Raw genomic sequence first — 18,097 nt, forward strand, 5'->3', positions numbered from 1 at the left:
GCAGTAAAACAAAAAAATCATCTTTTTTTTCACTGCAACAGTAGATGTAGTCACAAACAATAAAGAAGTGCCACATGTTGAAGTTGCATTACTCTACAAAATAATTTTTCTTTGATCAGTAATATTGGGTTTGATCCTACTGCGTACAGATTACACTGTCATGTAAGCGTTTATGTTTGGTACTTTACTTCCTTTTTTTGCCCATCATAAACCAAAAGTTCAAGTCAACCTGGAAATCAAGGTCCCAAAGTCTAGAGGAAGAGTGAAAAAGCACGAATACCAAGTTGCCTGAGGGCCAGTGAGAGGTTTTGAAAAGTCAGTGATATTTTGGGGAGTTATGTCATCTACTGTTTTATCATGCCCAGACCCAGAATAGCCATTTACCTTTGGTACGACTTCATGCCGGCATGCCAATAACCATGGAGGATGTTGTAAAAGGAAATATAGTCACCCCTTAAATTCCAAGTATATCTCCAGCATTTATCTGTCCTCTGAAGATCTTAAGAAAAGTGGTAGCGTGGATGAATTATAGTTTTCGGGCCACAAAGGTCTGTATAAAATTCTTCCAGCAGAACTGCCGGGATCTCGAGTTGATATTTTTGGCTTGGCCTCCTCATATATTCTACAGCCATCCTTCAATATCTCCTGGCCTTATTTCCCGTTCAGTAAAACAGTCAAGGCTGCTTGTTAGCAGAATTGTAGTGCAGTACCTTGGTGGATCGTTGTGTACCTTGTAAAGTCAATATCCAGGCCAGATGGTTTATGTTCTGAGCTGCAAAAACACTGATGCCATATTTATATTGTATATCTGCATTGTAAATTGTTGACTATGTCAAAATCTTATCATTTTTCATTTTTAATGTTTGACCAGGACACATTCGGGTCGAGCTGAGATCATCAGCAGAAAAAAGACAATGGCGAAAAGCGTATTTAAGTCATTAAGGAGAAGCTCCTCGCTACATTTTTTAGCTAATAATTGTCTTTGAGGGTTTTATTGAAGAGGGAAAAGGGCTCGGGGATAGTTGAAGATTAATGTGTGATTTGTAATAGCCAAGCCTTAAATGGAAGGTGGTAAGAAACAAACTGACGTGAATTGTTTGGTTGATATAATATACATTCAACACCAAACTCATGCGCATCTTTAGCACAGAACTTGTCTCCTCCCTGAGCGTTTTGATCGGTGGACATTTCAGTGGTGTTTGTTCTTGCATATTTACATTTGAACAGATCAATGTGGCACCTTCTGACATCTGGGAATTGTTCCTACAGATGACTCAGACTTCTTGTAATGATTTCTTGGCGTATTTATTTTTGATTTTCATATGATGTCACTCAAGGCGGCGGCGTGTTTGAAGTCTTAGACTAACGCGTTTGCCTCCATCTAACTCAAAAAGTTGGGAGTTAACCTATGAGAACCACACAAAGGTATTTATCACCTGGGTTTTTCCACATTGTTTAAATGCAAAACAACGTGGTAGTCTTACTACTAAGACAACCAAGAGGCACAGTGTCTTTTACACCTTTTAGGGCAATTTCTTTCTCATTAAATATATATTATAAASTCATTCAGAGGAGTTGAGTTTATCTTGGAATAAATTATTTGTAAAGCTCCCAGGCAGAACTGTTAGAACTTGATGTTTTGTCTGTCTTTATAGTTCAAGGGCCCATTTTTTCAGAAGGAAATTCCAGAAACAAATAATCAGGTAGACTGTTAACTTTGTCCGGTTTCTTAAAGCTGCTGCGGGGAAGGATAAACTATAGCTGTGGTCCCAGAGTATTTCAGAGGAGACAGTTGCCAACTGCGATGCTTAAGATTGATTAGTATGTAGCTCAATGCTTCCTGTGGTGGTCCTTTAGACAGTGAGATGTTGTGCATAAAAAATCTAAAGTGAAAGAAAACATTACATTGAGTATACTGATTAATGACCTGAGACCTWKAGTGCCTTTAAACTGCAGTCTGTGTGTTTGGGAAGATGCAGAATATTTTCTGGTTTTGGCCTGCCTGCGTGAGCAATATCATAAATCAATTTACTCAGAGGATATTAAGGACAGGAGCCTTTTCACATCTTATTTAGCTGACCTGATGCTAGCACGTTATAAATAAGCAGAGATACATTCAATATCTAGTACATTTTGGTTGTGTTTAGTGAGCTGATGGGAACATTTTAAAGAGGCAACTGGTGATGATGGAAAGAAGCTGCTGCTGAGAAGATTTCTGCAGCTTTCCTGATTTGATGCAAATCCCCTACCTTTCCTAAATAAATAGCTATTGCATAAATAAATCTACTTAATTGTCCTGTTTCTGACTAAATGCTTGAATTAGCAGCTAAGCACTATCCAAGATACTACCTCAAATAATCTCAAACAAAATAGATTAGATCCTAGAAACTATATATATATWTTTTCGGTATAAAGTTATTTGTTTGAAAGGAAGTTTTACTCTTTTTTTCTGGGTAAAATTTGTTCCACCTTCCTTACCACTGGATGGCGGTAATGCATCATTAGTTGTTTTTTAAACTCAGGCAAACAAGAAGAATATGTTCTTTCTGAATCTCAAAGTCGGAGACGGAAGAACGTCAAAAAGTTGTCCAGAGTTGCTATGAGAGGCAGGGCATTTTATTGACGAAGCTTTGAGACGAACTCCACAAAGTCAGACCCTGGCCACTCCATTCTGGGTATAATACCAAATTCTGCGATCCATCGTATTCTGTGGTCTCGCTGGTCTTTAATACTTACATGCAAGTAAATGCATGCAATCGGTCTCTGCGGTTACAGACTAGGATTGGTCACAGAATTTGGTGCAACACCTGGTCCAAGAGGTTCAAGTAGTGTGGTGGAGAACAGCTGAAGTACTTCTTGTAAATTTGCATTCACTCTGGGCTCAAGGTCGGGGTTTTAGAKAAATAATTCCAATGACTTTGATAAACTGTTCTAATTTATCTACTACAAACGCCAACTTGAGTACAACGTGAAACAGACACCAAACCAAAGCAATCGATTTCACAGGATCAATTTAAGTCCACTGACTTTGATGACTGGGTTTGACAATTTTAATTATTTCATAACTGCGTCCCACACAGGAGCTATGAAATAAATAAAAACACGGTGAAATAATTAAATATATTTTAAAATAAAAGTTTTCTTTAAAACTTTTTAAATTCGTTATTTAAAAAGATGGATTTAATTATTTTTTTGCATTTTTCTTAATGCAGTKATATATTTATGTATTGATGTTTGATAATTTAATGTAGTAAAGAATTTAGTAGTGAATTAATGATGTTTTTAATCGTTTTATTATACATGTAATTAATGAATTAGCTAATTAATTAACAGCTGTGTGTTTTATGGTATTCTTACTTATATAATTTTGCCACCTCCAGCCCTCCATATCACACAGGCGAGCACAGAACTGTGAAGAATGATGCCGCTACAGGAAACTGCAGGCCAGCTGGTTTCTGTGCGATCTTTTCACAATAACTCCCCTCCAACTAGAGACAAACGCAGCAGCCAACCTCACATCTAGTTTTCATAAGTAGTCCTCTTCTCAGTGCAGTTTCTTTCAAGAAGTACATGCTCTATCATCATCACCTGTCAAACATGAATCGGAATTCTATTGAGCACTCCACCGGTGATATATTTATACGTTTCTTCCTACCAAGTATCGCTATCGTTCTTCATGCAGCAGACATTGTATCAAGTTGCTTCCAGCAATAGAACCAAGCTATCACGTGTCATTGTCATAATAATAATAATAATAATAATAATAATAATAATGTATACTTTTCCCTACATGATTAAGAGCCTATGTTTTATTATTATTTTGTCAAACTGTGTACAGATGTGTGTGTGCGCTTATTTCGGGGAGAAATTTTACATCTTGAAAAAGTATTCAAGGACAATGATTCAAGGTTTGTAAAAGTTTGTAGAAATTAGAGATGGGGGTTACCGATTAATGAGTTAATCTAAAGTTGACAGATCTCATCGACCGCCTAATGATTAATTGATTATTAAAAAAACTCTGAGTTTTCTCAGAGACCCATTCTACAACACAAAGGGCTTTAAAAAATGTAATATTTTACAGTTTTTGTGTCAATTGTATTAAATGTTAAACAAATTGACTTACACATTATTAAAATTAGATATTTTATAACAAAACAGGACCCCATTAGGTAGCTGGATAGAAAGAAAGCTAAAAAGATTAAAATACRTGAAACACTTAATGAACAGAGACATGTAGAAATATCATTTAGAGGCTAAGTATCATTTAAGTTAAAGATTAATCTTTGCTCGCCTTTGCCAGCGCATCAGTAATTTTGAGTGGGGGAGTTGACACCGTTGGCAGAGCAGCTTAACGAGTGCAATTAAGGCGAAACTTGAGGAGCTTGTTGAGCGTTAGCCCTACTGAACTAAACATCAAATTAAATGTTAGACTTCATGGAAACTACTTAAGAAAAATGCTGAGTGGGATTTATATTTTTGAATGAAACGTATAGGTTATTGTCTCTATGATGATGATCATTCTTAAACCTATTTTCTTTGGTGGTTGTAATCCCACACCTGCATCGTTTTTTTTATTTTTTATTACAAACTTTATTATAAAATGCACACTAACTCCTTTCTGTGCACAGGAACATTCCAGATCAACCTTAGTTAACACAATAAATCAGGCCTTATGAACCTAATTCACTCACTCACGATCTGTGGCTTTAATTAGAAATCTTTATGATCTATAGACATGCTTTGACTGGAGGAATCTTTTCTGGGAGCCAGGATARCTTTCTTGAATCACTCTTTGCCTCCCTTCTTTTCCGCTGCATCTACCAAGGTATAATCAGATTATTCAGGTAGGAATTTACCCCAGAAAAAGGCCCTGGTAGGGAGGAAGAGCTTTTTTTATTCAGGCTGTGATATTTTGTTGGAATCTAATAGTGTTTTCCCTCTATACGCATWTCAGAATGGCTTTATTTTCCTCCGTGTCCAGTTTCAGTCATCACTTTAAACTTCCATACACTTTTTGTTAATTTAACTTTAATAGATTTTAAGCAGCCAACTTTTTTTGGACGTCTGTGGTGTGGAACAAATTCTTAAAAGGAATTCATTTAGGGTTTTAAATTCTTTAAGTTGGAGCATGGAAATAAAATCAACCATTATCTCCATGGATCGTTAAAGGATTTTAGGTTGGAAAAAWTTTTTCGATTACTGTTGTGCTCTGGGAAGAAACACGGACRTTTGTGTCAGTCAAATTCTTTTGGAATTACTCTATAGATGTTAAAAAGTGTAATGAGAGTAACAGTTTATACATTTTGCAATAGGAAAAAAAATCATTATGACACATGGTGGTCAGGACCAATGGAGTTCAACAAAAATYAATCCTAGTTGCACATTTTACAAAGCTCGGACTGATTTTATTTTGCTTTCAAACCATAACTCAAATAATCGGACCGAAATAATCAGAGAACAATGTTGTTTTAGTCTGATTTTACTGTTTGGATCCTGGACTCTGCTGTTGCTGTGATTAGTCACCTTCCTATCCAGATCACAGAAGCCGCATGCAAGACCAATTTAGAAAGTTGTATTGTAAATAATTGGACTTCTAGGTTGGACTTTGTTTTATTACTCAAGTAGCAACACTCCTACAKTAGGATATTCCCTTTCAGCGTCAGCAGATGTGATTTATATAAACAACCCAGCGTTGTTGCCCACAGTTGAAATGCACACTACAGGCTAACATAGACGGTTTGGGGATATTAGGCTCCGGGCAGGAAAAGAAAACAGTCTAGATCACACTGCCAAACTGTGCCACATATTGGAACAAAAATCTGGTTATTAAACAGATGACGCAAATATGTGGTTACAATTTAAAAAGGTATGTGACTGCCCTCTACTACTCCTTTGGCAGTTGTTGCCTTTGTATTAAAACATGCTGCGCCATCCGTAAACAGCCTATTTAAGAATCACAACTTTTAAAAAAATTTAAAAAACAGCATTTTGGTGTTATACTTATGGTGGTTACTGCAGTTAGATCTCATTTTGCAGGGAGGTGAGGTTTTGGTGAGGTCTTTACATAATCATAGTAGTCAAAAAAAAAAAAAAAACGTGGCCAGAAGTAGCCAGCAAAGTTCTGGGCTTCTTCTATTGTAATAAATGCTCTCAACATGTCAGAACACAGCACTATTTTTTATTAAATTTATTATTCTGACTGCTTTTATCTTTGAGAAACACATTTTTTTCACCTTTTATAGCAGCAATTAAAACAAACACTTAAATACAGAGTCGAGGTTTGCCAGATGAATCGGACAGTCTCAGAAGAGAGTAATTCTGCTTTACTTCAATATTTCATCAACTATAATTGAATTCAGATGTCAGTGTCACTTTAAAAGGGCTCCATGATGTGATGAAGGTGTCAGCACAGCGACTATCAACCGAGCGGCAACCAACCATCTATCCACCTCCTCTGCCAAAATGCCTCTTGTCAAACGATGCAGAAGCTGATGCATTTAATTGGCTCACCGTTACTCTCTTGCGTTGCACTGTTTTGCTCCAATTGTCGAGACATGTTTTCAAAGATGCCTCTTGGATCAAAACAAACGTTTTTTTGTTGTTTTTCCCTGTGGTACACCCGTTTCTAAGAGGTCGAGCTTTTCCAAACTCTGGCTGCCGCACAAAGACCGATAAGAAGTCTGAGCTGACACGCACTATCAACGTGGATCCAGACACACAGCAAGAGAAGGAGAGGGAGAAATGGCATCTGGATGAGATCTGGCACAGATCACATGCAACACATGTGGTCTGGTATAATTTACGGGAGCTGTAATGGAGGAGCGGATTTTAAGAAATTGTTTTGCCTAGCAACATTCATGGGAAGGTTGAAGGGAAAATGTAGAGCTGGCAGGTATGACGAATATTTTAATACCGTGAGACATCAACAGTTTATGTGTTCCATCCATAGCTTCAGCCTTCTCTGAATCCAGACGGTGAATGTCAAATCAAAACTACCTGGGTTTATGATTTCAGGTGATTTACACTTACTGCTGAAATGTCACCGGTAAAAGGCGTGATAAGCAAATGTTACAGATTTCGTCTAAAAACAAGCCAGAGGCTTCACATGAAACTTACGGGCTGCAGAACATTCAAAATTAAAATGGTTTTGTTCTTTAATGCCGTTCTGATTTTTTAGTCTTTGATTCAGATTTCAGGGTCAAATATCCTTACTTAATTTCAGCGCTTGACTCGGTATAACACTTATACACCTTCTGTTTCTACAGAAGGATCTGCCAGCAGCGATAATGTCATATACGTCAGTGTGTTGCATATCCTGCTCATGAAAATATGGAGAGGAAAAAGATAATGAGTCATTAAATTAATTTCACTTCTAACCAAAAAAAACTGAGTAGTTTGATTCATTGATGAGTTTATTTTAACAATATATTAAAAGGCATAAAATAACTGCTCTATCTTTAAAATGACCTGTAATACATAGATTGGTGCTTCATTCCAGGAAGTGAGCAGCCTGGTGAGCTCCTCGTTCAGCAATAGACTGGATGGAGGCGCTTTCCTCGCTTAGTAACCTGGGCAAATTTTCACTGATGTCACTTGATACACTAAATTCAAATTGGCTTTATATACCTTTTTTTTCTTACAGAAATATTCCTGCATCACTATTTTCCCCCAGCAAATAGTTAATTTATTCTCAAACCCAGTTTCAACTTTACTGTGCAAGTTTTAGGAGAAAATCCCAAAATGGTGAGGACTGACTGACGAAAGGATGGCTGGGCAGGTGAACAGATTAATAGACAGATGGGCTGATGAATAAATGGACTGATTGATGGAGGGGAGGTAAACTGGATGGGTGAACTGAAATACATTTGGATAGATGGACGGGTAGAAGGACAAACCAACATGTTAAAGATGGTCGGCTGGACGAACGGACAGATTGGCGAACAAAAGAGAGAATCGGGTTTCCAAGTACTCAAGTTTTGTCACCCATTTCCCAGACTTTTTAAAAATGATTTTCCTAGAAATATCCAAACATTTCTTAGAAACCAGAGTCACACAACAGGAGGTTATCTTTTTCCCTATAGAGGAGCTCCAGCATGCATAACGCTGACACTACTTAAACCAAAACAAAGATTTAAAAACATTGCGTCATGATGAATGATTAATTTAAATCTAACCTAGTCCAGTAATCGATTCATTTTCCTTTATCAGATAACTCATTAGGCTTGGCAGGCGAAGGCAACACTTGGCAAAGGCTAGACTCTCTGGAAGAAAGGCTCTTTGGATATATTTTAAAAGGATTTTTGTGAAGTGCAGTGCGAGGGTATCGGTTTCAGCATGAGATTTCTCTTTGTGAAATATGAACCAAGTTGCACACTGGCTCCGGTATTTTAAGTAGTGATGACAACAAGAATGGAGCGTGTTTTGCCTCATGTTTGGTATTACTGGAAGAGCCTGGCTGAGCCACAACATCTAATGAGGTTATTCCTAAAAGTGGCTTATTCATACAAAGGAGAAAACACTCTACATAACAGTATGAACAGAGCAGGAAAAGGTAAACACAGAAACGGACAATCTGACTTATTAAATGATCAATTCCACAATACTGTGGATAGAGGCAAGAAAAAAATAAAAACTAGTCTCTTTTTTTTATTGCATTTTAGTTTTCCACTATTTTGGTCTCTATAAATATCCCATCTTTGACAAGGAGAAGATAAAAATGCTAATTCAGGCACACTCCACTCCAGTGAATCATTGTGTTTGGCAAAACAATATCAGTCTATTCTAAAACAGATACTGTTGTGAGCTTAAAATCTCGGCGAGACTGAAATTTGGATGGAACAGTGTTTTCTGTCAGTGTTGGCCTTTGTGGGCAAATGAATAGTTTAAAAGGGAAAAAAAGAGAAARAAAAAGGGATTTTGTTCGTCCAAAACCCCCTCTGTTGTTGCTCTTACCTCACATGACTGGATACAGTGGATGTTTTCGGGGTCAGGATACCACTTCATCATCCCGGTGCAGATTATGYTCTAAAGAAAGAAAAAAAAATCCACATGCGTATAAATGTATTTGTTAAAAGGGTTCGCTATGGAGAACAATGTGGCATTTAATCACCAACACATGTTCACATGATTTTCTGTCATGTTGACGCTCACMGTTACAACCAGAGGCATTAATGGGGAATGACATACAGCTAAAAACAAGGATTTGTTACAACACAAGCCTTACTATAATATCTGTATTGGAATTGCTATTGGTAGATGTGGTACCTCACAAAAGTAGCAAACTCCTTTACTTCACTTTTGACATTTTGTCATGTTTCTGCCACAAAATGCAACATATTTCATAAGTATTTTTGTGTGATTGACTGACACAAAGTAGTGTATAAATAAGAAGAAACCTTTTTTAGAAATCTGAAAGATGCAGAGTGCATACCTTTACCACCCCTGATTCATCTTTGAAGTTTTGCTGCAAGATTATAAACTGGATTAAATTYCTGACTTTGACTGGACCGTTCTAACACATGAATGTGGTTTGGATCATTCTCTGTTGGAATGTGAACCTCCTCTCCCAGTATCCATTTTTCCATATATTCAATATTTTACATAAGGCATCGCTTGTTTATCAAAACAACTTGTGATAATTTTAATAACATGGAAACATTTTTTAGAATTATTTATTCAAACCTAAAGATGTTATGTGTTCAGATAAATGTCTTGAGGGCAGTACAAAGTGTTTGAATAGTTTTGCAAGGTGCTGTAAGCAAACATAGCCTTGGTTATATGACTTTATCACAGAGAAATTAACAAAGCTTGGGTATAATCTTGATTAAGATCAGTGTTTTTTATTATTATCATTCAACTGAATAAAGACCCCACATTTTTGCTGTGAACTTTTGTAAGGCAGAGATCTTGAGTTATTTATTTGACCCAAGTAAATTACAAGGTGATTAGCAGACAACTGATTGACTAGTAAATATGGATAAGGAAACTGGATCCTCCCCGGAGACTTTCCTGTGTAGCCTGACATCGCAATAAAGACCAGGTTCTGAAGTTTTCAAGATAACACAATGCCTTGAAATCGCTAAGCAGCGCCAAAGATATGGCGTAAGTAATCAGACCTCAGTGCAAGTATTTAACCTTGGCACAGGAGGACAAACAGGCTGGCTGGCTGACTGACCACCCAAAAGTGAGGCAAAAGCGAAGCAGCGCATGCAACAACATCAACGCAGAAGTGATTTCTCAGATATGATATTGGGTAACATGATCCTCCTTTCGAGCAAAACAAGCGCAACAACTCAGACCCGGGACCTGACATTCCATTCTCTCGCACACTTGTATACACTGTATGTTTTGGAGATGTGTGCGGTTCCTAAAAGACTTGACGTCAACTGAAACATTTACCCGCGCTATCTCCCTATGATTTCCAGTAATACAAAAACACTTGAACTAAATCAAACAAGCATTTACACACACAAGACGGATTTTATGATGTGATTAGCCGGCACGCCGGGGAATTAAAGTATTTTCAAGAAAACTCTTTAGGATTAAATCTAATATCTGATATGAAGCGTATTTGCATGTATCCATTTATTCCTGTCCAATTTGTTGAGCCCTGGGAGTAGTGGGGGTGGTGGAAGGAGGGTAAACCTCCAGCTGCAGCTAGAGCTCTGTATAGTCAGGTACAAGGACAGGTAAACATGTGCTAAATAATTAATTTTGGGAGAAAACTAGTTAGCAATCTGCTAGTGGCTTTATAGATTTCTCTTGCAACATTAAAATAATCATCTTAAACGTAAGTGCACAGTGGTTGTTCACATCAAATGCATTTTTTGTCTTGGACAAAAAGTTTATAATTTTATGTTGTTTGTTGTCTCTCACCTCCATTATTTATGTCATGAACAAACTTGGTAATTGTCAGTAAAGTTAAGTTAGGCTTGAGCACAGTTTCCTCGCTGCTGCTGCTGTTGTTCAGAGCACCAGATGTTTGCATGAATTATTCAGTCTGATGAGTGTTTTGAAAGTCAGACCTGTTTGTCAGTGGATCAACTTTCATGGCATCCAGGATAGGTTGCTTGGCAGCGAGCGGGCAAAACAACCACAGTTTAGTAATAATWATCACAAGTTTCCAAGTGGTAGCAAAACCACAATCCCACAATGTTGTTTAAACCAGTAAAAAGCTACTAGCTCTGCTGTTTCCTCACCTCCAGCTTCATTAGGAAGTAGAGAAAACTATCCTTGGACATAAATGAGGTCAGATTTGTTTACTGATTTTTACAGCGTTTTGTTCCCTCTCCTCTGCTTTAAAACAAAACTATTAACCTGAAGATAAGTAGAATGAAGTAAACGTTGGGATAAATCTATTTCCAAATGCACTGGATGTAAATTCTGCATAGCCTAAAGTCAGAAATATCACAATAGACTGCTAGTCTTTGATTTTAAAGGATGGAGATGGACCAGTTCTAGCTTAAAAACCTGAGCTACTGAGGCCGTGGGAGTGTGAGATTAACTGAGTAAGAACAGCACAGTTTGCATATTTAGGCTTAAGATAAAAATTATCTTAAGATAAAAATTATCTTAAGCCTATGTAAATGAAACGCATAGACGAAGAAAAGCGTAGAACAACAGGCCAGTTTTTACCAGGCTAACAAAATTAGATTCAGTAGTAAAAGTGACTGACCTGTACTATGGTAGGCTGCATCCAGTGTTTCAAGGTGCCGGGTGTAGTACCATTGGACAGAACCACCGGGTCATGCAGAACCATGTCCAGAGCAACAACACATGTAGGGTAGCACATATCGCCTGGAAAGCAGTTTTTCAGGTCATGTTCTCCTCAGGGACAAAAACATAAAATGCTGCCCAAAAAAATGAGTAATTCTCTAAGTATGCTACCTTAACAAATTATCAGAATTCATACAGTAAAAAATAAATGAAATAAAAATATCAATGAATCTGTGCTTCAGAGAAAATTAAGTATCTCACTTAACTCAACAAGGCCTACCACCCAGAGGGGGACATCTCGTCCCCATCGCCCTCCCTTTTGTTTTACTCTGTTGTCGCTTGAAAGCGCAAACTTCAACTCTTGACTATTATTGTTGGCCCACTGAGAGGAGTGACTTCTTGATGCCCATGAGACTCTAAATCCAGCCTGATTTTAAATATTGTCAGGTCTGATTTATGATTCTGTTAAAAATTTCTTGTCTCTCACGTCTATCAAAACAGTTATCTTTCCAGATGTTTCTTGGATTTTTTTTTTCTCCTGATATTTGTAATGGAATCTGGACCAAGTTTTTATAGCATGAACTGGATAATTACTTAAAATCTGAAACAGAAATTGTTCAGAAAACTGGAAGTACTTCAAGTGTCAGAACAAACGGGTTTGAGTATTGACAAAATGCTGTTTTAAGAAACCATTTGTTTGAAGGGAATACATTTGTTTAGGTGCATTCATGCAATAATTAACACACGCAGCTTTAGGATCTGGTTTGACTCACCAATATTCATCCCCTGGTCACAGCTGTACTCAACGTAGTTGAGATTGGGGGGAGCAGAGCAGGAACCCTGGAGCGTGGAGCACATAGTAAACTCTGCCGTCCACTTACCATCCTTAGTGCAGCGAATTTCACTCTAGAACAATCAAACACACGGAAATACACAATTAATGCTCTGCAGAGAGCAACACTTGCTCTTCATCGGACTAGACAAGCAAGTTTACATTTTCTGTGGCGTCCGGGCACTGCAGGGTGCAGCGGGTGTTGTAGCGCAGGCCATTGGTGCAGGTGTACATGCCCTGGAAGACGGCCGGAAGAGCTGGGCAGGATATTGGCTCACAGGCATTTTCCTCCCACTGTCCGTCCTCCAGGCACTCTAATTTGAAGTACTTTCTACAGAGAACAGGAGTAAATGTTCCTGGAATTAAATATTTACATGCACTTTATAAAAAGGCACATATATATTTTTGTTGCTGTCTGACTCGAAGTCAAACTAAAATTGTCCTATTTTACTTCAGTTCAGGTTTATTTGGGTGGCAAAGGGTAATTAATGTTATAGCAAGTACAGAAGAAGAAGAAAAGTAGACAAAAAATTAACAAACATACACTCAAAATCTAAAAATAAGTCTATACCAGATTGGGAGAGTACTGATAGCAGCATTCTTTCACTGTCGCTTAGGTCTTTCTGCTMGACTTACAGCAGTGTAGATAATTTTTTTGGATTAACCAATGAATAATTGGATAACAAAAGGTGCTTAATGGAAGATTTTCTTTACAGAATTTGAACTAAATGACCCAAGAGAAGTTCTGGRTAGAACATGTTAACAAACAAAGAAGGCTTTTTTTACCTTAAATGCAAAATTTACATAATTTTAGTACAGTTTTGGCTTAATTACTGCTTTGACTGTGTTTTCCTGAGACGAGACAGACAAAGTGGGGACTCGAACTGGYGATCCACCAATTTATAGAGACCAGTTAAMGAAACTGGTCTCTATAAAGTCCAGGAAGTCCAGACTTCCTGGACTTTGAGAGGAAGTCAAAGAACTCGGAGAAAACCCACACATAAAAGAAGTGAAAGACCCCCGGCCAGGATTTGAATACAGGCTGCAAAGCAACAGAGATACCCACTAAGCCCCATGTTGTATTGGTGTGTCACATRAAATTCCAATAAATTACAAAAGAATTCAAGGCTGAAAGGGTTRAATATTTTTGCAAGGCTCTAAAATTTCAGAATAAATTAAAGTCGTGTGTGAAATTCTGAGAAAACGTTGACTGAACGAACACCACGCTGCATCACATGTTCAAAATAGAATATCAAACGCCCCATTAAGTGCAGCAATAAAAGCCTGCTGAGATTCCTTAAGGTTTATTTTAACAAAGTCAAGACTGTTGGTATAAAGTTTTGGTGATTTAATAACAAAAACATGGCTGTTTCTATTTAGCAGCAAAATTGATCTCCTGTCTGCACTGTGTCAAAGCAAAAATATGTGTTATAATGTYCGTTAATAATGGCTTACCTTTTAAAGTAAAAATGAAAAATGCCACTTAGGGCTGTTTAATGGCTGTTCATGCTCAGTGTTACATGTTGGACTAATAAAGCATCATGGGTTATAAAATTGTTTACGCAAGGTGTAACTCATAAAAGCACCAACCAATTAAATGATACATAAAGAAATGGTTCTTAAAAAATCTATAAAATRTATAGTTTTATGGCAACTTCATGCAAGCACATCTGGTTGGATGTTTGCTATTAGGCAAGTACAGAATACTAAATTGTACCGTACCTTCAAAAAGGTACCATACCTTGAACTGTTTGTTTGAAGTTTGTTCCTAGAAGCAGTAAATCAAAAAYAACTGTGATATGCAGTGTGCAATGAATATTGTGTCATTAAGCCTTAAATTTATTTAATTTTAYCGAAATTATAAAACAAAATATACAGCTTTTGAAATTGATAAATATATCTCAGACAAATTGTGAAGTATATAGAAAAAAACAACAACCCTGAACCGACTTCCATCTCAAGCTACCTACTTTGGTTTCTTCTTTTTGAGACTCCCAACCACGTAGAAGCCCGGGCTGCATCGGTATCGGCAGAACGACCCGACATCGTGTCCTGAAGCCAGACAGTCCTCTGTGAGGAGTCTGGCACTGGGAATGTTAGGCGCTTCCGGACACTCAATCTTGCAGTAGGCCTCTGGGAAAGACCACAGCCCGTCTTCCAAACACACCAACCTATCACTGTCACCTGGGGKTGGGAGAAGAAGAGATGGAGAGAAGGAGGAACAGGAAGAGGACAATATTTTCACAGGTTGATAAAGTTTCTTATGATTTTTATATGTGTAGTCATATTATTTTCATTTTCCCACTTATTTCATGACCGTATCTGTTTGTAAAGTAGACAAAAACAATTTCCTGCTGGATGCTTTCCGAACTTCACTGATAAAGCAAACATAAGTTTAGAGCATTACACGCAAAACTACCTTACTACATGAAAAATGAATGTGAMTACAGTACAAGTACACGSAATTTCCTTAACCCTTACTAGTCTGTCGTTGCATGTTTTCTGGGATGTTTTCGACTATCAGAGCAGCTATTTTAACTAAGACTAAAGAAAATAAAAGGCCACCATTACGTTATTTGAAAAAAAAATGCATAATGTTGCTGCTTAGAAAAAATGAAAAACATCATAAGGTGGGCTGAAAATATTGGCACTTTGTAGCACATGAATCCCCATATCAACAACTCAATAAAGTTCAGAAAATAAAATCAGTCATTGACTTCTGACCCAACAAAGTGCCTGGATTTAGCAACACAGAGAAACATCAAGTGCTAACTTTGTGTAGAATTATAATTGCTCAGGTCTGTTTCCTCCCCCTTATTAATCATGAATGTTTTAAYGCCTCTAAAGTTGAAAATGTTTCATGGGCTCTATAAAATGTACTTAATCTTTAGCAACATATACCTCACAAACTACGTAAAAGCCACGCGGTTGTTTCGTTGATAAGAAGCTGATCTGGAAAACATTCCTGCTAAGTGATGCATGATGACCTTTAAATGTGTTTACTTAAACCAAAAGCCAAAATTTTAAGTATTTCTACATATTTATGGATTGCAATATAAAGTTCTTCTGTTGACGTAAGGAATGGCTCTGAAGAGCAACATGTTCCAGTGACTTTCCAGCCATAAATTAAAAGTGTTTGTAAATGACACCTATTTCCCTTCAGCAGACAGGTTTGACTTTGCATATTTAGTATGACCAAGTTTTTTGGAAGCTGCAGTACAAAGTAGACAAACAAACAGTTGTCTTCAACCTAAAAATATGGCATGTTTGCATGATGATGAACTGCAACATCAACTCTTTCATGTACATATTTCTATAAGAATTTTAGTAATACAAGATATAATTTTAATGTCTTGTAATATCATAAAAAATTAACTATTTCAGATCAATTTATGAATTTGTGCAATAAACCCTGCTGTCACCTTGTAAGATGGCTGGGGGTCCACAGGTGAAGGAACATTGTTTGGCAAAGGTGGTTCCCCAAGGACAGCTGAATATAGCGTGATAAACATGAGACTGATCAGGAAGGCCACAGTCCACAGGCTCACAGCTGACAACACGATCCCATGAACCCTGAAAACAGTCCAGCTCTATGGTTCTCTGGAAGTGGAGAAAGAAAGAGATGAAGAAAGAAGAAAATTGCTCTTCAGAAACAAAAAAACGAACGAGTAACCAAGTACAGAAAAAGCAACACAGTCTCAGGCAGAAGTTTATTCACTCATCATTCAAATGAATGTTTATCTTGGGCTTTTAAAAACCCATTTCCTTTTTCAAGGTTGGAATAATTATATAATAAATAGCTTCAATGAATTTTAAGAAAGATGAATTAGGCGCACTAGGGATTATACATTCAGGCTCGATTTCATAAATAAACCCCCATCAATATTTTGATAAATGTTTCTTATGAAGTTGCAGAAAAAATTTCAAATACAATTGAAGAGATCAAAATATTGACCACTCGTCTTTTCATAAAGTGTATTGGTTTACTGGCACAGACTACTTTTAAGTCCATATAGTAGAGGTATAGTAGTAGTCTGCTTTATCTACTCCAGGTCTGATATGTGTTTGTGTTACTGGCACAGACTACTTTTAAGTCCATATAGTAGAGGTATAGTAGTAGTCTGCTTTATCTACTCCAGGTCTGATATGTGTTTGGTATCGTTACCGTTTCGGACACACATCTGTATTAAAGTTTCATTCATCTGACTCAAGTTGTCAACTCAGAAATAAAGGAAACGGGGTAAGACGTTCCAGAAGGAACCTCAAAGGGTGAGGACTGGAAGATGTTTGAACACCGGTGTGACCATCCACAGTGAAGTGAGTTTAACATCAACATTGACTGATGATGAAAGAAACCCCTGTTCCAAAATACACGCCGTCTACCATGAATGATTTCTGTTGACAAGTTTTATGCTCAGAGCAGACAAAGATTGAGTTTGAGACTAAGTAATAAGAAACATGTTTGGACGAATCAATGTGAAGTAGCAAGAAATAATATTTTTCTTCTTAGAAATTGCTTCCTTGAGAAWTCCAGCTTTAATGTCAAGTAAAAAAAATGGTGCACAGAATGATACAGAACAGATTTCTAGTGACAGAACTGCTTTGTAACAAATTATTCACCATAAATTGTTGAAAATAAATGAAATATGGCAAACAAATCATTAAAAACCTTCATCATTTACTTCAGCCTTAGGTCAGTTCAGCATTTAGATGCAAAATAAAGTCAATCCAGTTTCTGGCTAGTACTCACTGGTATCAAAATGGATGACTGAATATATAAGTTGGAAGTCTGGAGACATTTAAAGGATTTTACCTGACGTGGTGGAGTGCCCCTGCCATTGATGACAATGATGCTGTAACCACGGTGACACTTCACCGAGCAACTGGAGGCTTCCCCTCCACCTGTACACCTACAGAGACAAACACCGGTATGTAGGCAGTCCTGGTGTTTGTTGTTTTAGCTCGCTAACGGTTCGGTGTTTTACCTGATGAAGGCGTGCTTCAACTGTGGAGGACTGCAGCTGTCAATCTGACAAGGCTGCCGCAGACAACTGTTGCAGAGGTGAAGGGAGGACATGGAGAAGAGTGGAGAAATGAGAAGCAGAAAAAACACAAAAAAATTCTAGCCCTGCTTCTGTCTTTTTAACCCTTGTGCGTGCGAGGACTGAGGCAAACGTAGAGGACTATGGCAAATGATACAAGTTTTACRTGTGTGGGGTTGGTTGGACCTCATTTCTACATACAAGGGTTAAATTAGATCAGTCAGAAACTCCAAGGTTCTGGACAACAGATCTATAAAAAGGATATACGTATATCTACAGGGCAATATACATGCATTGCATAAGCCTTTCTTTTTTGGAATTTTTTTTTTTTTTGTAACCAGGATTCATATTCACATATCTCACTATTGGTTTCTAAGAAAGCTAAATTATCTGTATTTATTGGATTTGTAAATTTGAAATATTTTAGAACAGTTTGGATTTTTTATTCTTTTTTTCAAAGAGATGTCCGAAACTTTGTATGTGTGTGTGTGTGTGTGTGTGTGTGCGT

The 18,097-nt window shown here is 37.4% G+C and overlaps 1 protein-coding gene across 1 annotated transcript in view; it reads right to left on the reverse strand.

Annotated features, from left to right (window-relative positions):
* pappa2 (pappalysin 2) overlaps positions 1 to 18,097 on the reverse strand; it is a 66,158-nt gene that overhangs the window by 6,159 nt on the left and 41,902 nt on the right. Inside the window, exons 18-25 of the mRNA XM_008432917.2 lie at positions 17,533 to 17,598; positions 17,361 to 17,457; positions 15,970 to 16,147; positions 14,518 to 14,731; positions 12,710 to 12,878; positions 12,489 to 12,621; positions 11,675 to 11,796; positions 8,953 to 9,024 (exon numbers count right to left, since the gene is read on the reverse strand). Of these exons, the coding sequence (XP_008431139.1) occupies positions 8,953 to 9,024; positions 11,675 to 11,796; positions 12,489 to 12,621; positions 12,710 to 12,878; positions 14,518 to 14,731; positions 15,970 to 16,147; positions 17,361 to 17,457; positions 17,533 to 17,598 (1,051 nt within the window). The remainder of the gene's footprint in view (positions 1 to 8,952; positions 9,025 to 11,674; positions 11,797 to 12,488; positions 12,622 to 12,709; positions 12,879 to 14,517; positions 14,732 to 15,969; positions 16,148 to 17,360; positions 17,458 to 17,532; positions 17,599 to 18,097) is intronic.

This window comes from Poecilia reticulata, linkage group LG17 (assembly GCF_000633615.1).
Source record: "Poecilia reticulata strain Guanapo linkage group LG17, Guppy_female_1.0+MT, whole genome shotgun sequence".
Lineage (NCBI taxonomy): Eukaryota > Metazoa > Chordata > Actinopteri > Cyprinodontiformes > Poeciliidae > Poecilia > Poecilia reticulata.